This window comes from Lynx canadensis, chromosome E1 (assembly GCF_007474595.2).
Source record: "Lynx canadensis isolate LIC74 chromosome E1, mLynCan4.pri.v2, whole genome shotgun sequence".
NCBI classification, from domain to species: domain Eukaryota; kingdom Metazoa; phylum Chordata; class Mammalia; order Carnivora; family Felidae; genus Lynx; species Lynx canadensis.
This window is the reverse complement of record NC_044316.2, coordinates 22,188,513-22,216,183: the sequence shown is the minus strand read 5'-3', so window position 1 is coordinate 22,216,183 and position 27,671 is coordinate 22,188,513. Positions and strand designations below refer to the sequence as shown.

General features: G+C 52.0%; 2 protein-coding genes across 16 annotated transcripts in view; one reads left to right on the top strand and one right to left on the bottom strand.

Annotated features, from left to right (window-relative positions):
- The window catches only part of RFFL (ring finger and FYVE like domain containing E3 ubiquitin protein ligase), a 65,704-nt gene extending 63,134 nt beyond the window's left edge, over window positions 1-2,570 (top strand). For all 6 annotated transcript variants that reach the window (XM_032591083.1, XM_030295194.2, XM_032591082.1 and 3 more), the window contains one exon: window positions 321-2,570. In XM_032591083.1, the coding sequence (XP_032446974.1) occupies window positions 321-502 (182 nt within the window). In that variant the 3' untranslated portion in view covers window positions 503-2,570. The remainder of the gene's footprint in view (window positions 1-320) is intronic.
- Window positions 2,465-27,455, bottom strand: LIG3 (DNA ligase 3). 10 transcript variants are annotated; one of them, XM_032591077.1, is made up of 20 exons: window positions 27,350-27,455; window positions 24,725-25,278; window positions 20,500-20,643; window positions 18,453-18,650; window positions 17,329-17,480; window positions 16,470-16,636; window positions 16,280-16,357; window positions 15,647-15,815; window positions 14,024-14,179; window positions 12,165-12,296; window positions 11,692-11,771; window positions 11,266-11,353; window positions 10,816-10,893; window positions 10,362-10,485; window positions 9,613-9,755; window positions 9,192-9,266; window positions 8,632-8,778; window positions 7,786-7,978; window positions 7,318-7,400; window positions 2,465-6,199 (listed from the first exon to the last, which is right to left on the bottom strand). In XM_032591077.1, exons 2-20 carry the CDS (start codon window positions 25,272-25,274, stop codon window positions 5,966-5,968), a joined length of 2,991 nt encoding a protein of 996 aa, XP_032446968.1. In that variant the 5' UTR covers window positions 25,275-25,278; window positions 27,350-27,455; the 3' UTR covers window positions 2,465-5,965. The 10 variants fall into 10 exon arrangements, 7 of the variants coding, with proteins under 7 accessions (XP_032446968.1, XP_030151046.1, XP_030151048.1 ...); XM_030295186.1 differs by lacking the exon at window positions 27,350-27,455 and adding an exon at window positions 26,492-26,672; XR_003964592.2 differs by lacking the exon at window positions 27,350-27,455 and adding an exon at window positions 26,492-26,675 and having other exon boundaries at window positions 6,112-6,199; window positions 7,318-7,396.
- Window positions 27,456-27,671: the final 216 nt, after the last annotated feature.

The following is a 27,671-nucleotide window of genomic DNA, read 5'->3' as shown; positions in this document are numbered from 1 at the left end:
AGTGCCACTTTCTCACCATATTACATCCTCAACTGTCTGAAAATTCTTTTAAGCTTTGAGGACTTGGCCTTATTTAGTTCTCCTGTGCTGGCTTGTGTTTGATCTCCAAGTACTTTATTCTTCAGATCCGTAGCCTGCCCCACAGAGGCGCAGATTAAGCACGCAGCTGGGATTGAGGACTGGGGGCGGGGGGGGGGGGGGGGGGGAGATGTCTGCCTGGAGCTCCAGTTGAGGGAAGTGTGTGGACTGGGGCGTTTGTTCTCTTCCACACTCACAGCCTCCCCTCCCCTCCGCCTGCTTCCTGCCTGGTGTTTGTACAGGGGGAGCGGCACCGTCCAGCGTGGAGGAGAACCTGTGTAGGATCTGCATGGACTCGCCCATCGACTGTGTCCTGCTGGAGTGCGGCCACATGGTGACCTGCACCAAGTGTGGCAAGCGCATGAACGAGTGTCCCATCTGCCGGCAGTACGTGATCCGAGCCGTGCACGTCTTCCGATCGTGAGGGCTTGCACCGGCTTCTTCAGTGCCTTATGGGGACGTAGCTTGAGATGTCTGGGCTCCAGACTGGGCAGCTCACAGAGGGGCAGGCTAACAAGAAAATCTGCAGTGCTCATAAGACCGGGGTGAGCAAGGATGCTGTCACCTCTGGGCATGCCTGTCCTGCCGCGGAGGCGCACCTCTTGGCTGGCAGCGCCGGAGGCCGGTGGAATCCGGAACAGACTGCACGGGCAAGTCCCTATCTCAGTGATCTTGGGGTAATGATGGCACCTGATGAAGAGAGGACTTGCCAGAACTTGGACCGCATCTTCCTCCTTTCATCCGAAAGCCTAACAGTTTCACCCTTGTGTACCCCACCCGTCCTTCTGAGCTCCCTGCCTCTGGCCTTCACCGGTCAGAAGTCCTGGTAGAAATGGTTCTCTTTCTCCCCAGCACATTTGGATTTATTTCTGCTCTGGCTTTCTGTGCTTTAACCTACCTTTGCTAACGTCTCTGGCTACATTGCCTAAAATCCATTTGTTTCTTCAGACCAAAAAGATGTTAGCTTACCAGACCGAGAGTGATTCTCCTTGGGACTGAATTTGGACCGGTAAACTTAGCTCTGGTGAGAAACAAAACTCAACTGCTACTGAAAAATTTCAAAGTCATGAAGAGTTGCTTCCTTAAGTGCCGGGACTGGAAGCGATGAGTCTCCTGACCCCAACCCCGGCTCCCAAACTGCTGGGAAGTTTGAGTCCGTTTGCGTGAGACGGCTCACACAGCCTCTCTGCTTCTCTAGGGCCCGCATGCCATCCCTGTTAGTTTGAGAGAAGGGAAAGTGTTGGGTGGAGGCAGGGGCTTTCTGCTTAACTTTGACTTCTCCAGCAGACAGGAATAGCAAACCACTTTCCTCTGAGAATGAAGTCCCACTCTTTTCCATGGTCTCACTGAAGGCAGAGAGCCTTGCTCTCCTCTAGCCACACTTCTCCTGAAGTTCCTGGAGACCAAACCTCAACACCCGAGGGGTATCTGAAGTTACCGAATGAGACTGGAGTCAGCTGTTGAGCAGACAGCTGCAAGTCTTACTTCCCCAGGTTGGTGGGGACTCTCTACTCCCATTTCCTTTCTCAGAACACTGACTTGAGGGCAGGTCAGGAAGAAGCATTCTCAAGGTCCTTTAGAAAGACCATACATTGAGCTAGAGGATTCTTGAGCCCTTTTAGGGTTGTTCTACCACTGGAAGAGCCAAAGGGCTTAGGTTTGCTGGAGAAGCTTAGTCAAGAACCCACACACATGCTATCGAAGAGCCTTGTGTGCGGCCATCACCAATGGATGAACTACACAAACCCTAGACACCGAGGGCCTTGGCAGACCACCGCCCCCACCCTACTCCCCTGCCGAACAGTCAAGTTCTCTCAGACTGGAACCTAGCATGACTTTGGAAGACAGTGGGAAACTCCAAGGGGACCTGTTTATTGGTACAGATGTGCTTAGGCTTTCCCCCATCATCAACCACTATTCCCCTTCAGAGGAGTGAAATGATTGCATAAGGTGGTTGCCAGTTGAACCACTGGGCCACTTAACCTGGACATTACACCAAGCCCTGGATGACTGGATTCTGGGACTCAGCCTTTGTAGGAATTGGGGGAATCAAGAGGTCAGTGAGAGGACCTTTGACCTTTCTGCTGGACAGTAAATATTATGGTTTACAATGCGTACCAGTTTGGCAGAGAATTCCACCACTTCTCGATTCCACTGTGAAACAGGTCTATATTTATGCAACTCAGTTAAGATCTAGCAATAACTTCAGGGCAGATGCTGGCTCTCTCCCTAAAACTTGCTTTCACTGCTGAGGCCTTCCCTCTCCCCACCTCCCACAGTCCCTCTCCTAGACAGAAGTTACGAATAATATCCTGAAGGTTAGTAACCTCAGTAAGAATTATAACTGGTATCGTTTCATTCTGGAGAAAGAACTTGCCTTGGAGTCTTTTGATCTATTTTGACGAAGGTTTTCATTCAGGAAAAATGGTGTCAAACCACCCCGATTTGTCGTCATCCATCATTATCATACCAAATAAAGGCTGGGAATTCAAGATCCCATTTCAGTTACTATCTAATCTAGGTAGAAAACCTGATTTTTCTGAGTAACCACCGCCCCCTGCCCCCGCCCCCACCCCTCATGGATCCTTGGGTCTTAATTATCATGAAAACCTCTAATTCTTCCAGTTATTCCATGGCTTTTGCTGTGATTATTCTGAGATTTCATTTGAGACTTGTTTCAAGACTTAGGAGAGCTGACTGGTTCATAATATATTGGAATAGTTGGATCCAAGCTAGTAAGAATAAGCTGTACAGGAATTCATGCACAATATATATTGTATAAATTGGTTGAAATCTTGGGGACGTGAATGTGTTACTTCAAGTGGCTTATATTAAGAGTCTTCAGAATTACTTGGGTGTTAAAGCAAACCCAAATGTGTATTTTTTGTTACAGAGCTCTGCTTTATAATTTTGTAATAAAATTTCACTATAGAAGCCTGTCTCATCTGGTGGGAGAACACCAGAGGTCTGAGAGTTAAGACTGACAAGAGAATTGATACACCACAGGCTAATCCCAGGCTGTGTGCACATAGGCATGCTCTTGAGAGACTGCATTATTTGTGGAGATGCTTGGGCCACTGTGGCCTTATTGATATTCCTGTTCAACAGATGAGGAAACTGAAGTTTGGTGCTGTTTTGACTTGTTCGAGGTCTCACAGCTAGAGTATGGGAGAAACCACGGAACAGCCTACGAGAGGACGGGAGCTGCGTAGCAAAAGAACCAGCCTTAAGACTAAATAGCAAGAAACACCAACTGAGTTCAGACACTTGACACTGATCTCCTAGAGATGGGCCTCGAAGATGTGGGCAGAAAGGAATCTGAGGACAGCCAGTGTGCCCAGTCAAGACTTCAGGTGACCCTGGGAGACAGAAGGTAGTTTTTGGATACAGCTGTAGTAGTTATGGCTCAGAGGTCACTGAGCCTCGTGGGCAAATGGCTGTGTGTACACAGGCCTGTGTGGGGAGAGCTAGATTCCATGCACATCTACCCTGGGACTCGAGGAAGCAATCTTGCCTGGTGGATGTAAAGGCCAGAGGCTGAGCTGCAGCTGTCCTCCTTATTCTGGGGGACCGGCTTGCTGAGCACCCAGGACAACCTCCTGTACGCTGCCAACCAGCAGCATGTAAACAGTCTCCAAGGAGGGCAGGCCTCCAGTACTGTGCTGGGGAGGTGTAAGATGTTGTTGCCCAGGGTCTGGGAAATACGAAGCTGTGTAGACAGTATAATCTCAGCGGCAGAAAAAAAACACGCAGGAGAGAGACTAGAAGGAAACATAGTACCTTGAACAGCGAACTGAAAGAACACCCAGCAAGACCGGGAAGGGCCAAAAAGGGCCAGGCTCATTACTAAGATAATCCCCTGTGGCTGGTGGGGCCCCTCTGCCATGAGGGCACACCTGGAATCTAAGTGACTGGTAAGGGCAGGTAGGTTGGGTCTAAGTCAGCTGGGCCAAAGGGCAGTGACAGTGTCCTTTGGCAGAATCCCAAGGGGCACACTTTGTTCTGCTGCCCTGTCTGGCTGCTTGGCCCGAGGAGGCTGGAGAAGGGGGTGGAAATTTATGTAGGTCAGCGCTCAGAGGAGCAGCAGCTTTTGTCTCCACAAAGGACAGAATAAAGAGAGTCTTATTCTCAATACTGATGTGAGACTGAATGGTGCCTATTCAGAAACACCAGTGTGCTGGACTAGAGTCAGGGTGGTACCAACCCCTCCTGTCCCTTCCTCCCAACACACTTGAACCAGCAGGTAGACACCCAGACGAGGTTAGAGCTGGCCTCTAGGCCGACTGGCAAGCAGCCTCCCAGCGGAATATCACCTTAGTTGAACACACTGGAGGGGGTCTGGGGGAGGCAGTGGTCCTCAATCTTAGAGACTCAGACACTCCAGCATGTTCCAGAGGTTGAGGCTCATGAACTTAACTCAGGAGATGGACAAACAAGCCTGACGACCTGTTGATAGTGAGACAAAAAAACTCACTCTCTGGAGTCTGCAGAATGGAAAACGTGGAAGCTGGTCTGTAAGGAGAGGGCAGCCTGATGAACCTGCGCCAGCCCAGAGCGTGAGCTGCACACACAGACCCGAGGCTGTGGGAGTGGTGTGACCAGAGCTGGGAAGTCAGGGGCTGGGGCGCCCTCTCCCAGGTCCCAGGCAGGGAGTGGGCACGCGTGCAGCCCCTGCTCCAGAAAACTGTGGACTGGGCGCTGTGCTGAGTGCTTCACACAGGTTATCCTGGATCTGTTTACTCTTTGCAGCAGCCTAAGGACACAGGCACAAGTCCTCTCCTCACTCCTCTGGGAGGAAGCGAGGCTCAGACGTCACAGCCTCGGAGTCTCGGCTTGGATCTGAACCAGGCCCATCCCTGCACTGTCCAATGTGGTAGTTATTAGCCACTTGGGACCATTTAAAGTTGAATTAAAATGAAAACTTCAGTTCCTCAGTTGTGTTAGCCACATTCCAAGAGCTCCATAGCTAAGTGTGCCTATTTTGGCTAGTGAAGATTTACAGGGTATTTCCATTGCCAGAGACAGTTCTACTGAACAGCACTCCTCTACACTAAATTGCTTTCCTTTTATTCAAAGAAACCAGCCTCAGTGGCACAGGAGCCTTTCTTGGTAAGGACGCTGTGTAGGTTTTGTCCTCGGGTGGGTTTCTGACTTTCAAAACCAGTCTTGCTTCCAGATTTGGAGGAGGCAGATCCTCCTGGAGCCCTATGTCCCCCAGAGGAGTAGCTCACACAACCTCGCTTCTGTAGAAAGGCCCCATTTTCCTACCTGATCCTGGTGCCCTCCCTTCAAACCAGGACCCATACCCTGGAAGAGGAGAACACAGAGAATTAAGTCATAAAATTCATTTTGTTTTCTTTCAAATAAGGATTCATTCCTGGCAAAAAGGGCCAAGTTGAATACAAGTTCCGCCAAGTATAAGAAGCGTTTCCGGAGGCAATCTTTTAAATACAACTTTTAAAATGAGCCTGCAAGTAAAAGGGGCAAGTGGCTTTGTGGACGGCCTTCAATAGCCTTAATCGCTAGGGAAGTTACAGGGGACGGGGGGCAAGGCCAGGGATAACTGCAAGAGATTTTACTTATGGGGGGGGGGGGCGCGTGGGGAAGCTGCTTTTGAAAGAAAACAAAGACAACCAAACCAGCACCCAGATCTGAAAGATCTATGTAAACCAGCAGGAGAAAGTGATTTCCCTGGAGGGGTGCCCACAGCAAGTCCATCCTGGTCGGGAAGAGACCAAGCATGGCTGGCGTGTTCTGAAAATGCACCGCTTGGAGAAGAAATGCCACCCGCCTCCCCTGGTTCCTGGGGCCGCCTGCCTGCCCAGCAGGAGCACAGGCCTGTGGGGAGGCAGAAGAGTGCGGCCAAGGGAGACGGAGGGCCGCGGTCCTAGCAGGGAGCTACCAGCCTCCGTTTCCGGATACACGCCCAGATCCACTCCGGGGAGACCTGCTGGGCCTCAGGGTTCTCGTCCCTGCTCCCCAGCACGTGCGTGGCCGAAGCCATGTCAAATTCCTGCACCAGGTCCCCATCGAATGCCACAAAGTAGCGTCTGAGACGGCTGAAGTCCGGCGTGGAGGGTGGCAGGTAGAGCCGCACCCCAGTGAAGATGTCCAGCAGCACCTGCAAACGCACAGGGGTCAGTGCGGTCAGCAGTGGGACCGATGGGCCTCCACAGAGACGAGCACAGGCCAGATACTAAGGGGACTTGAGACACAACAAGAGCCAGAGATGAAGCCTAGCGGTCAGGACACCAGCACGGAGAGTTTAGTGGAGAAAAGGAACAGGCACTGAAACCCATGTCCTCCAGCCACTCTAGAGGAAGCACCCCCCTCCCTCCCTGCCTAGAGGGAAAGGAGGAAGACAGGGTGGGTCCCCATGCGGGGACCTGGAGAAGGGGGAAGTACATGTGTCTGAGAACCATCCGGCAGGCGGGACCAGTGGCTCTCGGACTCCGGGATGCCGGCTGATGGAGCAGTCCACCGTGCCCAACTAGCTAGGCTGCGGGGTCAGGAGCCCTCCTCGGCCGTGGACAGATTCAAGGGCTTCGCGCAGGGAAAAGACGGGAACAGTTCTACACGTCTGCCAGGGACGGGACTCAGGGCCTGACTTGCCAAACTTCGGTGCTTGCTTTGGCTAGCGGGGAGGACTGTGTGGCTCCGTCACACGGTACAGAGATCGGGTGTTTACTTCCCACGTCCCCCCTGGGCCAGCCTAATCACTGGCCTCAGTAGGTGCTCAATAGCTGTTGTCAAACCAACGACCGAGAAGGGGCTACAAAAGGTGAAGGGCTCTCTGGGGGACAATCACCAAGCCAGCGCCCTCTCCCCACTCCGCTCCTCGTGGGCTCGGTCTGCTCTGGCCCCGAGCACAGACAGCACAGACTCACACGGCCAGCCGCACTCCACCCAGACTGGGCTTCCTCCCCTTTCTTTAATGTAAATTGTGACTTGGGAGCGGCAGCCCGATGGGTCCCTGCAGCCTCTCAGCGAGGCCCGGCTGTTCTATCTCCTGCCTGCGGGCACAGCTCTCCTTCCTCTCTGCTGGCTGGCCGGCCGCCTCTGCAAGGCAACGAGAGGGCACAGGGTGGAGCCGCGGCGCTGGCAGCCGCGGCGGGGTGGGGTGCGTGTCTGGCCATCAGTCCCCAGACATCGCTCGTCTCTCCGTGTTCCGGTGCAGGGTCGGGAACGCACAGCCCCGGGCCAAGCCGGCCGCGGGTACCCCGCCATTTTTCCCCTCACCTTTGCTTGGCCCGGGGGCTCGTCAGGAGCCTTCCGCTTCTCTCCCACTCTCACGGGGGGAGGCTTCGCTGTGGGCTTGCTACCTGCGGGAGAGCTCAGGGTTAGAACTAGGCGGTGGGGAGGGGAGCAGACACGGACCCCGGAGGTCAGGGCAGCACGCAGAAGGGCCAGGCCCTGGCTCTCCTAGGAACACGGCTGAGACGGGAGGGGAGCTCAGAGGGGGCTTATCCAAAGGTCAGGTGGGCTCTCCCGGGGTCCCGTCACTCAGGTTTACTGAGCAGATGGAGGGGGCCCAGGAGAATGGCTTCTGGCCCGCGGCTGGACACACAACAGGAACACGGTCAACGTCTGCCACGGCGGATGCAGAGAATCACATGATCTCAGAGCTGGAATGTCAGACCAGGTCCCTGTCCTTCGATGTCTGCCTTCACACCACACTCATCGCCCCAGCCCCTCCCTTCTCCTCACCACCTCGGCTGTCGGGGCTGCTCCGCCTCCCTCCTGCCTTCTTGGCACTGGTGGAGGGCTGCTTCAGGGAGGCCCTGGAGGCAGGCCGCGAGGTAACCTCGTTCTCTCCGCTGCTACCCCCGGTAGTGGAGCTCCCCTCGTCTCCGGCTGCCACAGTGAAGTCTGCCCTCTCCTTGGACAGCTGGTACAGTTCCTGAGAAGAGGCACGGAGAATATCAGGTGTGATCCTTCCCTTACCTTCCCAGCCACTGGCCTCTGAGGTGTGTCTTAGGTCCGTGTGGCTAAGGAACAAAGAGGGGAGACAGACAAATAAATGGCAGGGAAAAAAGCAGCTGGCTTTCTTGGTGTGTGTGTGTGTGTGTGTGTGTGTGTGTGTGTGTGTATGTTTTTTATTTATTTAGAGAGGGAGGGAGGGACAAAGAGAATCCCAAGCAGGCTCCCCGCTGTTAGCACAGAGCCCAGTGCAGGATCCGATCCCACGAACCGAGAGATCACGACCTGAGCCAAAATCAAGAGTCGACCGCTCAACCGACTGAGCCACCTAGGTGCCCCTCAGTGCTTTTCTAAACTCCATCCCTGTTTCTTAGGGAGTTGGTACAAATCACTGTTCTCTGTCCCCCGGTTCTTCTCAGCAGCACAGACTACAGCCTGGGGCCAGCCCCCGAGCAGGAAGCAGGAGAGCAGCACGGCATTCTCCCTCGGGGTGCTGCAGCTCCTGGCCCTGTGACAGGTGGTCTCCCTCCACTGCCCTCCTGGTCTCAGGGGAGAGAGAACATGTGAGCGGGCCAGACAGCTGGGGTGCCAGGACAGCAGGGCAGAGGACACACATGCAGCGTAAGCAGGCACCTTGAGTTTGGGGAGGTCAGTGGCAGATTTCCAGTCCTTATCATCACGGATCCGGGTGCAACGAGGGAATCGGATGGAGATTCCGTCGGCCGTGTGAGCCTCAGATTTGGAGAACTCGGCCCCTGTGATCTCCCACACGGCAGCTTTCTGTTAGGGGTTAAGTCAGGTCACTCGCTGGTGAAGCAGGGAAGCCTCTCCCAACCAGCTAGAAGCAACACAGACCCGTTAAAACCAAAAAGCACTGGCTAACAGGTGCTGCTGACGCTATGTGACCTTAGGGAAGTTCTGGCTCTCCTCCGGGGTCTCAATTTCTCGGTCAGTGCACAGAAGGAACTGGGCCCGGTCACTTCGAGCAAACCCTCTGTGTCTAGGGGATGGTCAGTGTCATCCTCCCTCTATTGAGGATTCCTCAGAGCTGACTGGCCCATCACTTGGCTGCCCGGTCTAGACCCCCATCCTCAGGTGGGCTGTCCGCGAGGTTGAAACGGCATCTCTGTGGCCCTACGGAATCTGCAAGCTTGTTCTGTGGGCTGGAGGGCCTCGGGCCACTGGGCTGATACCTTTGGGTCTGGAACTATGAAGTCCGGGTAGTAGATCTTGTTGATTTTCAGCCAGCTGGGTATCTTGCTGGGATCCTGGAAGACAAAAGACGCTGTGCTGGGCTGTTCCCACGCCAAAACAAGAAGCAGATGCTACTCCCCTCCCCAGTCACAGGCTTGTGCAAAGAGGTGACTGTTTACAAAAGGCTGACCCTCACCCCAGGGGATCCTCCCTGCCCAGAGAGAGTTTGGCCCAGGGAGCAGGCAGGCCGGTCTGCACAAGGTTGGCACTCAAAGACTCTGAAGGCCTAATACTGCTCCCATGGACAATCAGCAACTCTCCGTGGAGACAGATCAACGATCCCCGCAGTCCGCCAAGCACAGCCAGTCTCAGTGACGATGGCCAGTCCAGAGGCCCGGGCCAAACAGGTCCCTTCCTCACCTTACTGATCTTCACCATGTCCAGTTCCTTCTGCAGGCGGGCAAGCGTCGCATCATCATGGCCTCCCGAACACTTGGTGACCGTGCACCACTTCTGGCTGCCTGGGTCATAGCAGCCCATGAGGAAGATGGACATCATGCCACCTGAGGGGGGCGGCGAGTTAAGTTGCGGATGGAGGGAGCCGTTGCTGTCAGCCCCACGTGCCCAGTGAGGGGCAGCCTGCTGGAGGGGAAAGCCCTGGGCCCAGGCATCAGAGCGCCGAGTGCCCCTCCTGGATCTACCTCCTCTACCTCTCACTAGCCGCACAACTTAAACCTTTATGAGCCCCAATTTCCTCTTTAGTCAGTTAGGGACAATCATAGAGAATTTGTCAGATTCCGGTGAGTAAAACAACTTGAACAGTGTCTGGCACATAGTAGATTCATTCCTCAGACCCCAACTTCCCCTCCAGTCAGGAGATTTTGAGATTTTTCTCTGAGTAGAAAGTGGCCAGGCCCCGAGGAAGTAGTTGATGGTGAGCTTCTTAATGCCAGGTAGCATAGGGTACTCTTGCCTGACCTCTCCCTGCCCAAGTCTATAGCTCTCACATAGATGTCCCCACCTGAGGTGACACGGGCCAGTCTGGGGCCCTTGATCCCAGAACCGTTGAAGTCATGATGGGCCGTGCTGGTAGATTAAGCCAGCAAAAAGGCCAGCCTACACCCTGAGTGGTGCCTGTCAAAGAAGTCCCATCCAGAGGCCGCCCTGACCTTTGCTCCCTTGCCCATAGAAGGCCCCAAGGACCACCAGGTCAGCTGTGTCAGCCATGGCCCCCTCATTCAAATAGTCTTTCTTGACTTTCAGCCAGTGCCGCTTTCCAGGCTCATATGTACCCTGAGAGGAAAAAGCAAGAAAGATTCAAACTAGAATGGAACCCGCAGAAGGGTGGGATTTACCTCTTCCTTTGACATTTCGGCTCTACCACAGTGCCCGGCCCACTCTGGCCAAGACCCCCCAGCTCGCGGCCCAGGAAACATACACAAACCCATCCTCTAGACACAGAACGGAGCCGTGCGGACCCTGGAAAGGGCCCTGCTGCAGCCAGCCCCGGCCACCTCAGGCTGACGCTGCCCTCTGCTGGCCGGGGCTGGAGAGACCGGGTGGGCGGGGGGGCCCACAGGAGAGAGAAAGAAGGCCGAGGGTGTGAGTGGCTGAGTGGCTCACCTTCACGTCCTTCAGCACCAGCCCTTCCAACCCCTCTCGGATGACCCGGTTTATCATGTCGGCCAAGTCCGAAGCTTTCTGAAGGATAACAGAGAGATGCTGAGGTTGGCGTGAGAACAGACACTGCTGTGGCGGGGAGGTGGCCGCGGTTCCCTTTCGCACACTAGTGCGGGGCCCACTGGAAACACCCCGACTTGAGTACGACAAACCAAGGTCTTGCAAAGCAGGGATTCTCCCAACCAGAAAGCTACTGCGGCTGCGAGACATGGGGAGCCCATCGCAGAAGACTGTTTCATGCCCTGTCCTCCCGGGGGTGACTAGTGGACGACATACACACGTCGGCAGCCCCCATAAGACAACTAAGACTCGTTCTCCCAGTCACATCTGACCAAGGGGCTGTGTGCCCTTTCAAACCACTAGGCGGCTGTCTGGGGTGTGGTCTTTGCTCACAGTGACTTGCTTCATTTCTGAGAACATGATCCGGTTGGGAATTTCAACCATGTTATCATGAAGAAACTTCCGCCGCTCACACAGAGGCCTAAGGGGGATAAGAGAGCTGAGGTCAGGGTCCTCCGACCCCCATCAGGAGTTCTGAGGAGGGAGGGACTCAGCGACGAACTGCTGCTTCGCGAGAGGGACTGCCATGGCTCAAAGCCTCTCTCGTGACCGAGCTGCGGCACAAAAGCCACTTCGCCCTCGCAGGTCCCGTTTCTGCTTCGTGGAGCACTGTGCGTGTAGCAAGTGTGCTACTTCTCAGCTCCCTCCTCCCCAGCTCTGGGTACAAAGAGGCACAGGCTCCAGCCCCTTCCCCTCCCTCCTTCCCAAGGTGAGCGAGCCCTTGCCTCCCTACTCAGGAGCCAAAAAGAGCTCCCTCACCTGTCCATCAAGCTGATGTCATTGAAGTAGATACAATCAAAAACAAACAGGCAGACGTTAGCATCCTGGAAGGCAGCTTTCTGTAAAGAAAAATGAGATAGGAGATACATGAGGGACAAAAACAAGAGGGCAGAAAAAATGGGGAGTCCCAATCCACTTCTGGAGACCCTCTAAAGCACTGGACAGAAAAGTCTTGACATGCTCTGAAGCCCTGGGCCACAAGGGCACTTAGCACATGGTCCTAAATGGAAATCAATGCAATTCTAAGTTCCCCGTACTAGCTCCTTTTATGTAAAAAACAAAAAAAACACATCTAAACTCAGGGCTACATTCAGAAATAGTTCAGAAACAAAGAATAAGCCTAACCTTGAGTGAGTGACAGATTCCCCTCCATTCAGACCAACAGCACACATACGTCCACGTCCACATGCGCACACATGCTCCTTCCCACACGTGTGGCCCTGAGCCAGTACCTTGTGCACCCCAAGAGTCCCAAAGGGCAACGGTTTGCCTGTCTTAGTGTCGATCAGGAGCACCTCAGAGTCCAAGATCATGCTGTGGCCCCCAGGGAAAGCCTGGGGGATATAGTCCTTAAAGTGGGCTACCTGGAGGCAAAAGGGTGACTTAGGTAAGGGACAGAGGAACGGGCAGCAGTGACCTACAGCTGAGCCAGAGAGCAAAACCCAGGCCCCACAAGGAACGCAGAACATCAACACGGGGAGCCAAACTCATGTGCAAAACAGACCTAAGCCTTACCAGCCATTGAGACCAGAGGAATGGGTATTTCAGACCCAGGAAGAGGTGGGCCTGGGTTGAGTCCCCTGAGCCATGGAGGAGAGTTTGGAGGAAAAAGGAAGAAAAAGGGCGTGGAGTATGCGCAGGAGCAGGTGGGGGTGGACAAACGTGAGAGGAGGGAGTGCGGCCAGGCAGACACTTGTGGGGAGAACAGGTCAGCTACAAAGAGGTGGATGGAAAGGAAGAAATGAACCCTCTTAGGAGCAGTGAGGAAACAGGAGGGTCTTCTCTGAGAGCTTGAAATCCACAACCATCTTCAAAATGAGTAAGAAAGGATGTTTGGAATTAGAGTTTTTCCTGATAGAGGTAGAAACCTAGTCTCTGATAGTTCCAGAGAGGGAGGAGTCCCACCCTTGCTAGCCCCTGCCAAGTGATGCCAGCAGGGAGGTCCAGAGAGCGTGACTGTGGCCGATTCCTCCCCTGGGCCGGGCACGCAGGCCCTTGCTACCTATGGGGCTGGAAGCTGGGACAGGAGAGGCCTGTATACCTGTCCTGCTCTACTTCAATCCCCAACCCACTCTCCACAAACCCGAAGTACAGGAGAGACAAGGAACGAATGAAGCTTTGGAAAGGGCTCTACACTCCGAAAAGCCAGGCTCGAACTTCTTCCTGGGTAACAGAGGTGCCCACTGAGCAGCTGCTCCCTGGGAACAGTTCCTCGGTGGCTTTACTGGGTCCGACCACGCCAGTGAGCCTGCGCTCATCTCCCCAGGGAGGGCAGTGCTGAGCTCTCCTCTGGACATCTGAAATGAACAGCCCGAGGCTCAGGGCTCTAGCAGGAAGGCAAGGGGAGGGGAGCACGGGAGCCACCCAACAGGTCCCCTTCACCCCCGGAGCTCTGAAAAATGGAGTCTGAGCAAGGAGAGAACGGGTAGCAAGGACAGGAAGTCCATCTACTCACAAGCTCCTGGGGCCAGATGTTCCAGGAGCTTTCCCCTGAAGAGAGCCCCAAGGCTCACAGAGGCCCTGGTGCTGAGAAGGACTGAGGGGTGAGGTTCTTAACGCCCCTGAATGAAGGACAGGAGTCTGGGCTCCCAGATGTCCCCACTGGACTGTTTCCGTCAGCATGTAAGCCTCCAGGGGGCAAGAACCTTTGCCCATTTTTTTACTGCTGTACACCCACTACCTAGAACAGTGCTCAGCACAGACAAAACACTCGATAAATATTTACCAAACTCATGAACGACAGTTCCACAGCCTTTTGTACCCGACCTGTAATTTAGCTCTGAGAAGCACACGGGCATGGAAACGTAAGAGACAAGCACTTGCAAGGTGAGCTGTCTCAGTGTCACAGTAGGCAAGGGGAGCATCGCTGTCCCCTGGGGCTCTGCTGACTTACCCAAGTCTGGGCTCTTTGGCTGTCCCTACTGGGCAGCCCCTCGTTAATGAGACTCCAAAAACAAACACACGTTCATTCAACAGATACAAAAAAACCCCTGTTGGGTACCAGAGCTGAAATGACTATGGAACCCTGCCCCTGAGAGTCTTAGAGGCGGGAAGGTTAAGAAAGTCCCGGCAGAAAAGAAGGAACCTATACCTTGTGAGGCAGGACGGGCTTGAGGCTGCGGCTGAAGTAGCTGAAGTGGTCTCCGTTCTTATGCACCTGGACTCGCTCCCCGTCATACTTGATCTCAGAGAACATGCCATTAGGACACTTCTTCATCGCATGTTCGATGGACTTGCAGGCCTCGGCCTTGGGGTGAGGAAAGACAAGCCTGGAGACTTACAGGTGCTCTCCCACTGGGGGCTGCTCAGCAGGGACAGCCCCAGAGTCCAGGTCCCGGGGAGTGAGGACCGGAGGATGCCCTCAGGGCTGGCACGGAGCTTGCCTTTTGAAGACTACGAATGTGATTCATTTTAAAAGAGTAATAAACTTCCACTGAAACAGCATTTCATTTTCTTCTCAATAATTTAAGATCTTGCAGGGTCTTGGCTTATTGTTAAACACACCGGTCAGCAAAGGAGGTACGCAGAGGTAAGATAAGGGATGCAGAACGTTGACAGGGGCTGGCAGGGCGGCAGCGGTCAGGGACAGCGGTCAGGACAGGTCGCCGGAGTGCTTCCTCACATACCAGGGCCACCCTGCCTCACACAACACTGACTGACTGACTACCATTCTGGGGCTATTCACGGGTATAGATCAGACATAGCCCCGCCACACCCTCCATGTGCTATCTTACATGAGGGACGCTGTCTTAGCTTCATGGTTGAGAAAACAAGACGTTCAAAGAGGTTGAGTCCTTACTTAAAGCTATATAGCTGGTCAATGGCAGGGCTGGTGTTTGCAGCTAGCCCCAACTCCAAAGCCTCTGGGGTTAAGCACTAAGCTATAGAACCCATGCCACTCTTCAAATAAGTGACAAGTTGTACAACAGACTCTGGACAGAGCTCTTATAAAAGTCAGAAAGGCCACTACTGCCGGTGACAAGAGTCCTGTCCCCGGGATGGTGAGCTCACAAATTTGGAGCTGGCCATCCCACATTCCCGGGAGGGAGAGAACACTTCTGCGAAGGCGTTAGCAGCACACACAAGGCAGGTTCACAAAAGGCACTGCACCGGCTGGAGCAACCCAGGGACCGCATAGTAGGCCCGGCAGCATATGTGGAGGGGCCCGATGCACAGAAAAACCAATCCCAGAAAGGAAATCCCACATCTCGTGAAATGAACAGAGGCTCAAGATGATCTCGGTCACACCTGGTCTTCATTCCTTGAGCTGTGCTTTCCAGAAGAATATGAGGCCAAGCCACCCTGTCATAAGCAGCTCGGCTCTGCCACTAAGTCTCAGAGCTACTTTGGGGTAGGTCACAGAATCTCAGGAGTTACTTAATACATCCATCTGTTTTCAGGAAAGATGACCGACAAACCATTCTAAGTAGATGCTTCAGAAGATTTCATACATCATTTGTGTGAGGGAAGGAAAAAACTAAGAAGGGCCAAGTAACTCATTCAAGATCCTACAGCTTGCTGGCAGAGTCGGGCCTAGAATTCAGGTATTTCTGCTAGATCACGCCGCCTTCTCCGTTACCTCTAATTCCCCGCGGAAACACACCCCTCCGCAATTCCACTGTTCCCTCCCCAAACCCCTCCAGCATCATACCCTAGCAGATCTCACAAGCACGGGGAGTATCTGGAGCACGTGGGGCCGGAGCAGCATCCTTACCAGCATGGGCTGCACTGGCGTCATCAGTGAAGCCTGGACACTCAGAGCTCGTCTCCGGCCTGGCTCCTTCTCCACCTCCTGCTCATTGCGGAGGACTCGCTCCACCACGTCCTGCAGGTTGCGTGAGGCTTTGAAGGCTTCATAGGCATTGGGGTCAAGGGCATCTAACCTGCCAAGGCAGATGGGAGCAAGGAAACAAAACCCACTGTCTCTGACCTTACTGCTTTAGATAGCAGTCAGTTCTCAGAGAGAGAGCATCTCGATACAGAGGGGAAGCTGACGCTCTATTGTCTAAAGGCATTCACAGGAAAACGAGCTCTTGGAAAACTCAGCATTTTGAGATACTGGGCCTCCATGGGTGCTGCCATGGCAAAGAGGGGGCCGGGGCGGACAAGGAACTCATATTCTATTTTTTGAACATGCTCCATACTTTCCATTTTAACAACTGCGTGAGAAGGGGATCTTTACATTTTACGTGAGAAGACGGAGGCTGAACTAGGTCTAGTGATGGGTCCCACACGAAAGAATAAGGCAGAATGAGGATTTAAATCTAGATCAGGACTCCAAGGCCCTGACCCCAGCTGGCAACAAAGGAAGCTGGCAGTTCAGGCCATCAGAGGGGCTGGGACTTACACGTGTTTTGCACCTGAGTTCATCTTCAGGTCATGTTTGATCAATCTGATGATGCACTTAAGGTCGTTGGCTGTACACCTAGGGGTGAGGCACATTCAGCTTGGTCTCTGCAGAGCTGTGGACCCCCAAAGCCTCCTCTCCTGGCGATCGCATCTCCCCACGCCCAGCCCCACGAGGCAGCTCCCCTGACCTGGACGCGATGTCCTGCAGGGCCTGCTGTTGCTCATCCTCCTTGGTGAGCTTGGAGAGGCGGAGGAGGAACGCATCTACCTCTTGGATGGTGAGGAGGCTCTTGGCAGCTGGAGGGAAAGACTTGCTCTGCTCAAAGAAGACTCTGATCGTCTCTGACACGTCACCCTGTCTCCAAAAACCAAAATGGCTCTGCTGCAACCCCAGAGTGGCCGAGCGTATCTCCCAACCCCCCAGCACTAAAGGTGAGTCAGGGATTTCAATCATCACTCCTATTCCCAGCTCGCACATATTGGGCTCACTTCTTGGAGACTCTATCCCACCCACAGTTCCTGGAAAGGGCACCTCTACCCGCCTTAGGATCTGGCCATCTGCCTTGGCTGAGAAGTGACGCAAGGAAGGACTAATCCAGGACGCAGCCAATTGGGTTCCTGGTAGAATTTGGACCAAGAAACAAATATGGTCATCAGGTAAGGGCAGCGCTCGGTTAGAAACTTTCTATGCTGCCAAAGCTGGAGTTGTGAACAAACAAAAGCTGAATGTTATACCAAGTTACGGTGAAAAAAAAACAAGAAAAAGGAGGGCCCAGAATGAGAACCCAAGGAGAGCCAGTGGGAAGTCTCAAACGCCGTCGCTGAGATCTAGGCCTCTTGTGGGGTCGCAGTCCAATTTCCGTCCTCAACCTTGTGACACTAACGGCTGTGGCCTCTAGTAAAGGAAGCTCTCTCGAAAAGGAAGCTTGCTCAAATGGGTTTCAGTTTCCTAAAACAGTATATGCCCCAACCAGAAAAAAGAGGTTGCAGGTGCCTAGCTCGGCAGAGCCCCACCTGGAACGCCGCCCACCCTCCCCTTCCTCTGACCTGCTCTAGGTCTCGTGCCATATCATCTGGGTTGCAGTTAAAAATGCGGCTGAAAAGCTTCACAATCTGCTTATCGTTCAAGTTGTAAACACTCTTAATAACACCTGGCAGCAGCAGCTTCACTGTTAGGTACACGTCACCGTGGAAACCATCTGGAGGCAGAAGAATAGAACCCTTCTTGAGAAATGGGAGCTTAAACAAACACATACATAAACTCAAGGAACTGAAAGAGATGTCTACATCGCTGTCTGTGCTGCCACAATACCCCGTGTACTTCATCACAGAGGTAGAGGCTACCGCATCTGGTGGCTCGTGGCTTACGCATCTACCTCCCCGGATGAACTCCCACAGGGCGGAGCCACTGTTTTGCTTTAGTGTCCCCAGTGATGAGCACATTCAGATGCTGAATGATCATTTGTTAGATGAATCGTTCACAAAAACCTTATCCAACATGCAGGATAGTGAACTTTCCTCTTGGTCAAATGCAATAGGTCCTTCCGGCCTTCTGGGGATAAAATAAGGGCAGCAGAAGAGTGACGCCACTGTGCCCCAAGAACAATTGGCTGTGCTCCCTGTGGAGCCTGTAAGAAGTAAAAATGGGGGCGCCTGGGGGGGGCTCAGCTGGTTGAGCATCCGACTTCAGCTCAGGTCACGATCTCATAGCTTGTGAGTTCGAGCCCTGCGCTGGGCTCTGTGCTGACAGGTTGGAGCCTGGAGCCTGCTTCACATTCTGTGTCTCCCTCTCTCTCTGCCCCTCCCTGCTCACGATCTCTCTCTCTCTCTCTCTGTCAAAAATAAACATTAAAAAAAAGAAGTAAAAATGCAGGGCTCATTCTTCAAAATTATTAAGAATTTCAAGTGGCATCTGGCTGGCTCAGTGGGTAGAGCATGCAACTCTTGATCTCAGGGTTGTGAGTTTGAGCCCATGTTGGGTGTAGAGGTTACTTAAAAATGAAAAATCTAAAGAAAAAAAAGAGAATTTCAAGATGGTATTAACAGAAGATTACATCAAAGCAAGCTCCCCCACTCCCCCCGTGAAACCGTATAGTTCACATGCCCATGAAACCAGTCACGGCTCTGAGCTCTTCAGAGGAAATGCCCATCCAGGATGTTCTAGGCCCCACCTCCTGCTGAACCTTTCCGAAGGAAGTCCTGTATGATCTGGGTCTTCGTGTTGTAGCTAGGATTTTCAGCCACCATGGCACACAACTTCCGAAACTCACGTAGCAGACAATCCTTGTGCTTGGGGTCACATCTGCTTGAGGACAGGCTTGACTTAGGGGTAGGGCTTGAGCGGGCTTCCCCAGAGTTGTTGGGCTTGGCTGTTAGAGAGAGAAACATGAGGGAGGATTCACTGGCCTTGCTGAGAAAGAAGAAAGGGAAAGTGACAAGCCATCTGCTGGAGCTTCACTTAATCCCCCAAAATAGCCCTGTGGGGGGGATACCATTATTCCCACCTTACAGGTAAAGAAGAGGCATCACAGCTATTAATGGGAAAGAAACACTGGCCTCACACCCATGCAGGTGCCCAGCTGACGCGCATGTGTTTATATGAGTGCCGCACAGAACAGGTCACCTTTGTGCCGAGAGCAGACCTCAGCAATGGTAAAGCTGACCCCAGAGAAGCAGGGAGGAGAGCAGGAGAAGAAACCAAGTGACATATTAGTCAGTGGGAAATCATCACTACCGCAGACTGTTGGGGCTGGAAGACGCCTTAAAGATTACCTAGTTCAATCTCCTCATACTGATGAGGAACCCAAGACCAGGGAGAAGGCGTTTCCAGCCTTTCGCCACTCCCACCCGCCCATCACCACTCCCACCCGCCCATCACCACTTCTTTATTCTTGCCGAAATAACAGGTATTTGGCTAAATGAGCAAGACTTTCCTCCAGACATCCCCAAATGGTCCTCTCTTACTTCCTTGTGGCTATTTACAAAGCAAATTCTGTTCTGCAAGCTTGCAGCAGATCCATTAGCAAGCAGACTGCTGACGTAAGCTTCCTCTTGTCTGGGGTTTGTAAATTATGAACCCATCCCCATCTCTGACCTGGAGTCTAAAGAGGATTTTAGGGGACAAAATCTCCAAAGTGTCGATGTTCAGCAGGATGCGAGAATTTAGAACACCCCATTTCTCTCAGTTCCTCCCAAATTTCCCTCCCTAGGACCAGGGCCCTTCCAGAAACATGCTGTCCTTATTGCTACCTGAACTCTTCTGTACTTCCATCTCTGGCCTACCACCACACAAAAACCAAACCTCAGAGTTTTAAAACAATAAAACCCCCACAGAATCAGGCACTGTTTTTGCAATCTTTTCTCCATTAGCGCTCATGAGAATACCGGGTGGTAAACGAGGCAGGTGTTACAGTTCCCACTTCACAGATGAGGCCACAGAAGCTCAGAGGTAGAGCGACGTGCTCCCCCGAGCGAGCTGTCACATGCTGGGACTTCTGACTTCAAGCCTACGCTTCTTTCACTCACAAAAAGCCACCTCCGCGCACAACTTCTAAGGCCATGTGTTTGGCTTTACTTTCTTTACCTGAGTCACAGAAACACAGAAATGTCTCCAAATGATAGAGGCAGCAGGGTGCAGGGAAAAGAGCACAGGCGTTGGAGTTAAACAGACTTTAGCGTAAATACTAATTCCATAATGAACGCTGGACGTCAGCTTTCTCTTTCATAAGACAGGCCTCGTAAAAGTACTTCGTAAGGTTAACTGAAGAACAAACCAAATTACATGGGCAAGAGTCCCTACCTAGCCCAGTGCTACCTGTTACACAGGACACACATGCCACCTCCCTTCTTCCATACTTTCAGCTCTGGTTTGGGCAAGGTTAGGGATGCAAGTTCTCAAACTTCATTCAGTACCAAAAAACAAGGAAGCTTTAGGGCAGGGTATAATCATCTCCATCCGACCCAGGTGACTACTTCAAGGGCAAAAAGTCCTGCCAACACAAAACCTCTTTAGGCTGTCACAGAGATTCACATATACAAAGAAATGCTTGCTATACAACTAGAATGCTGAAAATTAGCCATTACCTGCCTCTGCTCAGAGGAAAGCGAATTATGAAGGAGGCCAGATAGATAGCACAGAACTTCCACTCTTAGCCAGAATCCCAAATAGGATTCCAAACTAAAAGAACCATAATGGCTAAAGCAGCCCTAATCTCTCACCTGCAAAACCAGAAAATTTCCGAGGATTGGTATTGGTGACAAATGAGGCACCTTTCACTGGAGACGTCACCTGGCCAGTGGCTGTCAGCTTAGCCTGGACAACAGCTTTCTTCTTTGGTGTGCTTGTTGCCTTGGAAGACAAATCTGTAGGACCCCAAAAGAAGGGAAAATATGTTTCAGTGAAAACTCCCTGAGAAAAGCTTCCAAAGAACCTCACAACTGCTCTTACAGCCTTACTTGGTAAGTTACTACCATGGCATTACAAAGGTTGGCTGTGGACTGATCTGGTTTTGTTTCAAGTTTATTTATTTATTTTGAGAGAAACAGAGGGAGGGAGGAGCAGAGAGAGAGGGAGAGGGAGAGAATCCCAAGCAGGCTCCGTGCTAACGTGGAACTCGAACTCACAAACCATGAGATCATGACCTCAGCTGAACTCAAGAGTCAGACACTGAACGGACTGAGCCACCCAGATGTCCCTGGACTGATCTTTTTGAGTGAAGCTAGTGGGTAACAGAGTACTGGGGGCAGGGGAAGAAGGAGCAGGTTCTGGCGACAAAAGACCCCATTACTCTGCCTCTGTTAGTAACTTATATTTTCATCAACACTCTCTACTTCTTATCCCATATATAATAATCTCCAGATTTGGGGAAAATCAGAAATCACATCTTCACAGATAAAACTTGGGGACTCAGCTCCATGGAATTAGCCCCCTGATTTATAGATGAACAGGAAAGTAAAATGAAGATGGAAAACAGAGCAGGTCAGGTTGGCACAGGCAGGAAAAGCCCCAGCTGCTGAGTTTTTTGAGCTGTGTGACAGTCTGACTCTACCTTGTATTTCTCTTCCTCTGAAGGAGATTAGTTAAGAAGTGACAAAGGCTAAGGCCAATGGCCAAGTCAGGACAGGATGGGGAACTTGAGAAAGGAGTATATGTGAAGTAGCTTTCTCTCTTGGAAGTCTTCTCTCCTCTCCAAGAACAATGATAGATAGATGCCCACTTTTTTTTTTTTTTAAATCTTTTTGCCCATTTTTAGAGCCACTGCTATAGTTCTCCTTCAGTGACCAGAACTATACTTAACTGAAGATAGATTACTTTAAAAATGAACACATGAAGAGTGCCTGGGTTGCTCGGTCAGTTAAGTGTCTGACTCTTGATTTTGGTCATGATCTCATGATTTGTGGGTTTGAGCTCCACATGGGGCTCTGCATGGACAGCGCCGAACCTGCTTGGGATTCTCTCTCTCCCTCTCTCTCTGCCCCTCCCCTTCTTGTATGCTATGTCTCTCTCTCTCAAAATAAATAAAGTTAAAAAAAAAAAGGTCAAAATGAGCACAGGAAGGTCATAAAGGACTAAATGGATTTGGAAATACCAGTGTAAGATTTCTAAAATATGCACACATGTGAATATGTACGTGTGCATATAGATGTATCTGTGTATGTATATGCAGGCGTTTTTGCATATGAACATACATTTTCTAATTGTCTGCTAAAAGAGCTTAAAAGCAAAGATACCTCATGGTAACAAGGATACAGAGCATCTAGATTTTGTTCTTTAAAGCCATTCCCCACTAACAGAACCAGGACTCTTCAGAGAAATGGCAGATTCCAGGGTTATGGTAGGATACACATGAGGTAAGCCTAAGAAGGGCACCTGGGTGGGTTAGTCTGGTGGAGCACGTGATTTCTTGTTTTTTTTTTTTTTTTTTTTTTGAGAGAGAGGCAGAGAGCAGAGAGAGAATCCCCAGCAAGCTCCACACTGTCAGCACAGAGCCAGATGTCAGGCTCGATCTCATGAACTGCGCAATCATGACCTGAGTCAAAATCAAGAGTCGGACACTCAACAGACTGAACCACCCAGGCACCCCAGAGCATGTGACTCTTGATCTTGGGGTTGTAAGTTCGAGCCCCACACTGCGTGTAGAGATTACTTTAAAATCTCAAAAGTAAGAGCCGCCTGGTGGCTCAGTCAGTTGAGCGTCCGACTTCAGCTCAGGTCATGATCTCACAGCTCCTTAGTTCGAGCCCCGCGTCAGGCTCTGTGCTGATAGCTCGGAATCTGCAGCCTGCTTCAGATTCTGTTCCTCCCTCTCTCTCTGCCCCAACCCACTCGCATTCTGTCTCTGTCTCTCTCAAAAATAAATAAACATCCAAAAAAAAATTAAATAAAACCTTAAAAATAGTAAGGAAATAAAATAAAAAAATAAAGTAAGCCTAAGAGCATTATGCCAGAAAATTAAGGAAGTACTTTAAAATATTTTATTTTGTTAATATAATTTATTGTCAAATTGGCTAACATACAGTATGTAAAGTGTGCTCTTGTAAAATATTTTTAAAAACAGGCACCTGGGTGGCTCAGTCGGTTGAGCATCCAACTCTTTTTTTTAACTTTTTTTTTACATTTATTTATTTTTTGAGAGACCGAGAGAGACAAAGCACAAGTTGGGGAGGGGCAGAGAGAGAAGGAGACAGATTCCGAAGCAGGCTCCAGGCTCCGAGCTGTTACCACAGAGCCCGACACAGGGCTCGGACTCACAAACCGTGAGATCATGACCTGAGCCAAAGTCGTACGCTCAACCGACTGAGCCACCCAGGCGCCCTGCATCCAGCTCTTGATTTGGGCTCAGGTCATGATCCCAGCATCATGGCATCGAGCCCTACATTGGGCTCTGTGCTGAGCGTGGAACCTGCCTGAGATTCTCTCTCTCCTTCTGCCCCTCCCCCCCACACGTGTGCATTCTCTCTCTCAAAATAAAAATAAGTTTTTTTTTCAACGTTTTTTTTTTTTGTTTTTTTTTTTAATTTATTTTTGGGACAGAGAGAGACAGAGCATGAACGGGGGAGGGGCAGAGAGAGAGGGAGACACAGAATCGGAAACAGGCTCCAGGCTCCGAGCCATCAGCCCAGAGCCTGACGCGGGGCTCGAACTCCCGGACCGCGAGATCGTGACCTGGCTGAAGTCGGACGCTTAACCGACCGCGCCACCCAGGCGCCCCTAAAAATAAGTTTTTTAAAAAACATTTTAAAAAATGATGAGGCAAAACTGAGAACAAACTGAGGGTTGATGGGGGGTGGGAGGGAGGGGAGGGTGGGTGATGGGTATTGAGGAGGGCACCTTTTGGGATGAGCACTGGGTGTTGTATGGAAACCAATTTGACAATAAATTTCATATATTAAAAAATAAATAAATAAATAAATAAAAAATGATGAGGCATCTAGGACACAGAAACCAGCTCAAAGGGGTTTCCCAAGTGGCCAACTATGGGATAAATACCAAATTAATAAAATACAATAAAATTACAAGCCACCAGGAAAAAGTAACCTGTGAGTCCATAGGATAAGAAGTTGAAAGATAAGAGGGTGTGATGGTAGGTACTCTAGTCTTTAAGAATATCAACGGCATTTAAAAAAAAAAAAAAAAAAAAAGACTACTGAAATGTTCCACATTAAGGAGGACAAAGAGACAACAAAATGCAATACTGGATCCTAGAGTGGGATTCTGTACCAGAGACAAAAGCTATAAAAGATACTGTTTGAGGGGCGCCTGGGTGGCTCAGTCGGTTAAGCGTCCGACTTCAGCTCAGGTCACAATCTCACGGTCCGTGAGTTCCAGCCCCGCGTCGGGCTCTGGGCTGATGGCTCAGAGCCTGGAGCCTGCTTCCGATTCTGTGTCTCCCTCTCTCTCTGCCCCTCCCCCGTTCATGCTCTGTCTCTCTCTGTCTCAAAAATAAATAAACATTAAAAAAAAAAAAAAAAGATACTGTTTGACCAACTGACACAACTGAACACAGATGGTGGATGAAAGTATTATATAAGGCATTGATTTACTGGAGCTGATGACTGTTACGGTCACATAAGAGAATATTCCTATTCTTAAGATATACACACTGAAGTACTTCAAGGCCAAGGCCATAACGTATGCAACCTACTCTAAAATGGGTCAGGAAGAAAACTGCGCGCGTGGACAGAGAGAGTAACAGCACAGGAACACAAATGATAACGCAAAGACAACGAAATGGTAACAACAGGTATGTCTGGGGAAAGGGAATAAGAGCTTTCTTTTTTTCTTTTTTTATCCTCACAACTCTTCTGTGAGTTTGGAAATGTTTTCAAAAAGTTAAAAAAAAAAAAACCAAACACAACAAAAAAGAAGAAGGCAGGCAGGGAGGAAAAAAAAATGGGGTCCTGCTCTCCCCCTCCTTTCTCTCAGCACCAGTTCCCCACCCACCTGCAATGTGCTGGCTTATCTGTTCCTTCTCATTATCTTCCAGCTCTTCCCAGCCTTCCAGCTCGGTGAGGTCCTCAATTTTTTTTGTGGTGGCCCGGGCCCGCTCCAGTTTCTCGAACATGCATTTAATGTGATACCACTCCTTCATATCGCCCCCGGACTCTGAGAAGGGGTTGGGCACCACTTTGCCGATCCGGCATACGCCCTTCACGATCTTTTCCTTGCACTTTTTGCAGCCGGCCGTGCCACGCTTGGCGTAGTCCACACAGAACCGTTGCTCGGCCATCTCACAGGGGCCACTGCAGAGTCCCACATGCGACCCTGGCAAGAAAACAAGGCGGGTGGCACGTGGTCTTAGACCGCCTTTCTGGGATGACAGAACGGCCTTTCTTCTCTGGAGGAGGCCGTGCCCATGAAACAGCTCTGTTTCTGACCAATGGCCGAACTGTCTTCTGTCAGGCCAGCGATGTTGTTCTCCGAAGAGGCAGAGTTCTTTTCGCCCGAGTGCGCGGAGGGTTGGGAGGAAGAGGATCTTGAAAGTCAAAGTCATACAGCTGCATGAAAAAGAGGCAGGAAAAGTGACATATAAACCAGAAGCTAGGCTTCCACTGTCCCCAGAGGCCAGAGTCCTAACACAGTCCATGCTGACTAACTAAACATTTCCCAAAGTATTAAAGATTTATTGCCTACAGGATGAAGACAAGTTCCAAACAGGAAAATTCAGTTTGCAAAAGGGTGTTCAAGTATCTAATGCACACATGTACATCTAGTAAATCATAATCAAGGGGATCAAATCCAAATAACATAAAAGCTTTTCTCAGGCCATCAGCAACATCCGATACTCGTAATGGATGATGACTGGTAAGTATTACAAGCTATCCTGAAGTTTCTTTTTAATCACCAAGAAGAACTGCATTAGGTTTGTGAAGTTTTTAATGTGAAGCATAACATATATGCCATCCTCTGAAAATAATTCACTATATAGATTTGTGATGTAATCAGATGACCTACTTTGAGAGGCCATTAAGTGGAGAGCCTAGAACCAGACTGCTTGGGTTCATATCCCAGCTCATTAGCTGTGTGACCTTGGTAGGTCACTTAACGTCTCCCTTCCTCAATGTCCTCAACTGTAAATATGGAAAACGATAGTACCTAACTTGTCATTCTAAGAGGAAGGCCCAAAGAACAGAGCTGGGCACACAGCACAGGTTCAATACCCACTGGAAGCACTTATTCTTTAAGGAGAGGCTCCCTCTGTGCAATTAGCCTGTTCATAATTTATAGCACCTCGAATCAGGGAATGTTGAAAAAACTGGATGGCAAGAATCAAAGGAACTGATAGATCAACCCGCACGGAAACAAGGGATTATGTCTACCTGGTATCCCCCCACCTTTTTATATTCATATTTTCTAAAGTATCTTCATTGTTCTCATTTTAAATATCCTGGAAATTCTTTCCAGCCCGCACATACTTTGCAAAAGGGAAATAACGTTAGCTGTTTACAATGACAGGCAGGCTTTACTTCCTGTAGTGCAACATGAAGCAGAGGAAGGCAGGTGGATGGGGATCAGGGATGGGAGTGCGACTGGGACTGTTCAGTTGAGTGACTATATTATTTTTGAGAAAACCCTTAACTCCTTGGTGTCTCAGTTTCTGTTCTTTCCAAAGTAGGGAAAACAATACCTACTCCACAGGATGAGTGGGAAAATTTAAAGGAGTCCATGGATGGGCTGGGGGAAGGGGCTCTGAACTCCCTGAAAACGTACACAAAGCGCGCAGATTCATCAAGGGGCATTCTCTTGGAGAGGAGGTCTGCAGAGGTGAGTTATGTGGGCAGGGCAGGCCCATCGGGGGAGCCCAGGCCGAATTAGGTTTCCACGCGGTCCTCAGAAGGATGTTTGGGAGGCGCGCCCCCTCGCTCCGCCCGGAGCCTACCGGAGAGCGCGGCGCAGCACCCCACCCTCCGCGGGGCCCGAGGCCCGGGGCGAGCTGGGCCACGAGGAGGCACCACGCTGCTCGGAGCAAGCCCGTGTGCTCGCAGCCCCCAACGGCCGCCGCGCAGCGTTTCCTCCAACGTGGTGGAGAATGAAACGGCTGGGGCCCGAACGCAGCCCGGGCCGGGAAGGGAGCGCGCTGAAGCCGCTCTTCCCCGGGGGGCCTCCCCCGACGCCTTCGCAGGGGTGGGCTGAGCGACTGGCCGGTGCGAACGCCCGGGGACGGCCGCGCAGGAAGCGGGGAAGCGAGTTCCTCGGTTCGGACCGGCCAGGGGCGCGAGGACACGGCCCGGGGCTGGGGAAGGGGACGCGGCCGGCAGAGAAAGCCTCCCGACACGCACGGACGGGCACGGACGCGCACCGGCCTCGGCGCGGCCAGCGTGGTTCCGCGGGGGCCCCGGGGGACCCTCCCGCGCGCGGAACCGTGGGGGTCCCCGGGAACGACGGGCCAACCCCCGTGGGCTCCCCGGGGGCCGCCACGTCACGGAGGGTGTGCCCCGGGGCTCGGCGGGCGGGCGGGGGAGGAGCCGAGGGGGCTGGCTCCCGGGCCGCGTCGAGCCCCGGGCCCCCGGCCCCCCGGGCCGCCTCCCTCCCCGCTGCCCAGCCCCGCCGCGCCCGCCGCGCACCTACCTTCCCCGCTCCAGCGCACACCGCAGGCCTCGCACCGGGCGCCCACAGGCCGCGCGCCGCCACGACGGTTGTAGCGCCTGTCTCTTTAAATCCGGGTCCTTGAGCCCGCGCAGTGCGCAGGCGCAGAGGTCCGGGCCCAAGGTGCTCTACGCGTCCCCGCCCCCCCTGCCACGTGGGCGGTGGTCAGGTTCCGCCGAGTGAGACTTTGGGAGCGGTGTTGGGGTTTGGGGGTGGTTCCCCGCCTGCGGTGGAGGTCAGGAAAAGTGGAGGTGCCGTGGCCGGGGGGGGGGTGCATGGTGGTAGCTGGGGTCGCACCCTGGCC

Bases quoted from the DNA above. Each gene is read 5' to 3' on its own strand.
- LIG3 (XM_030295185.1), bottom strand. From the start codon at position 26,520: ATGCCCCTTGATGAATCTGCGCGCTTTGT. The intron at 20,644-24,724 runs GTGGGTGGGGAA...GGGGTCCTACAG, and splicing joins GATAAGCCAGCACATTGCAG to ATTTGTCTTCCAAGGCAACA. The intron at 11,354-11,691 runs GTGAGGGAGCTC...TATCCCCCTTAG, and splicing joins GACATCAGCTTGATGGACAG to GCCTCTGTGTGAGCGGCGGA.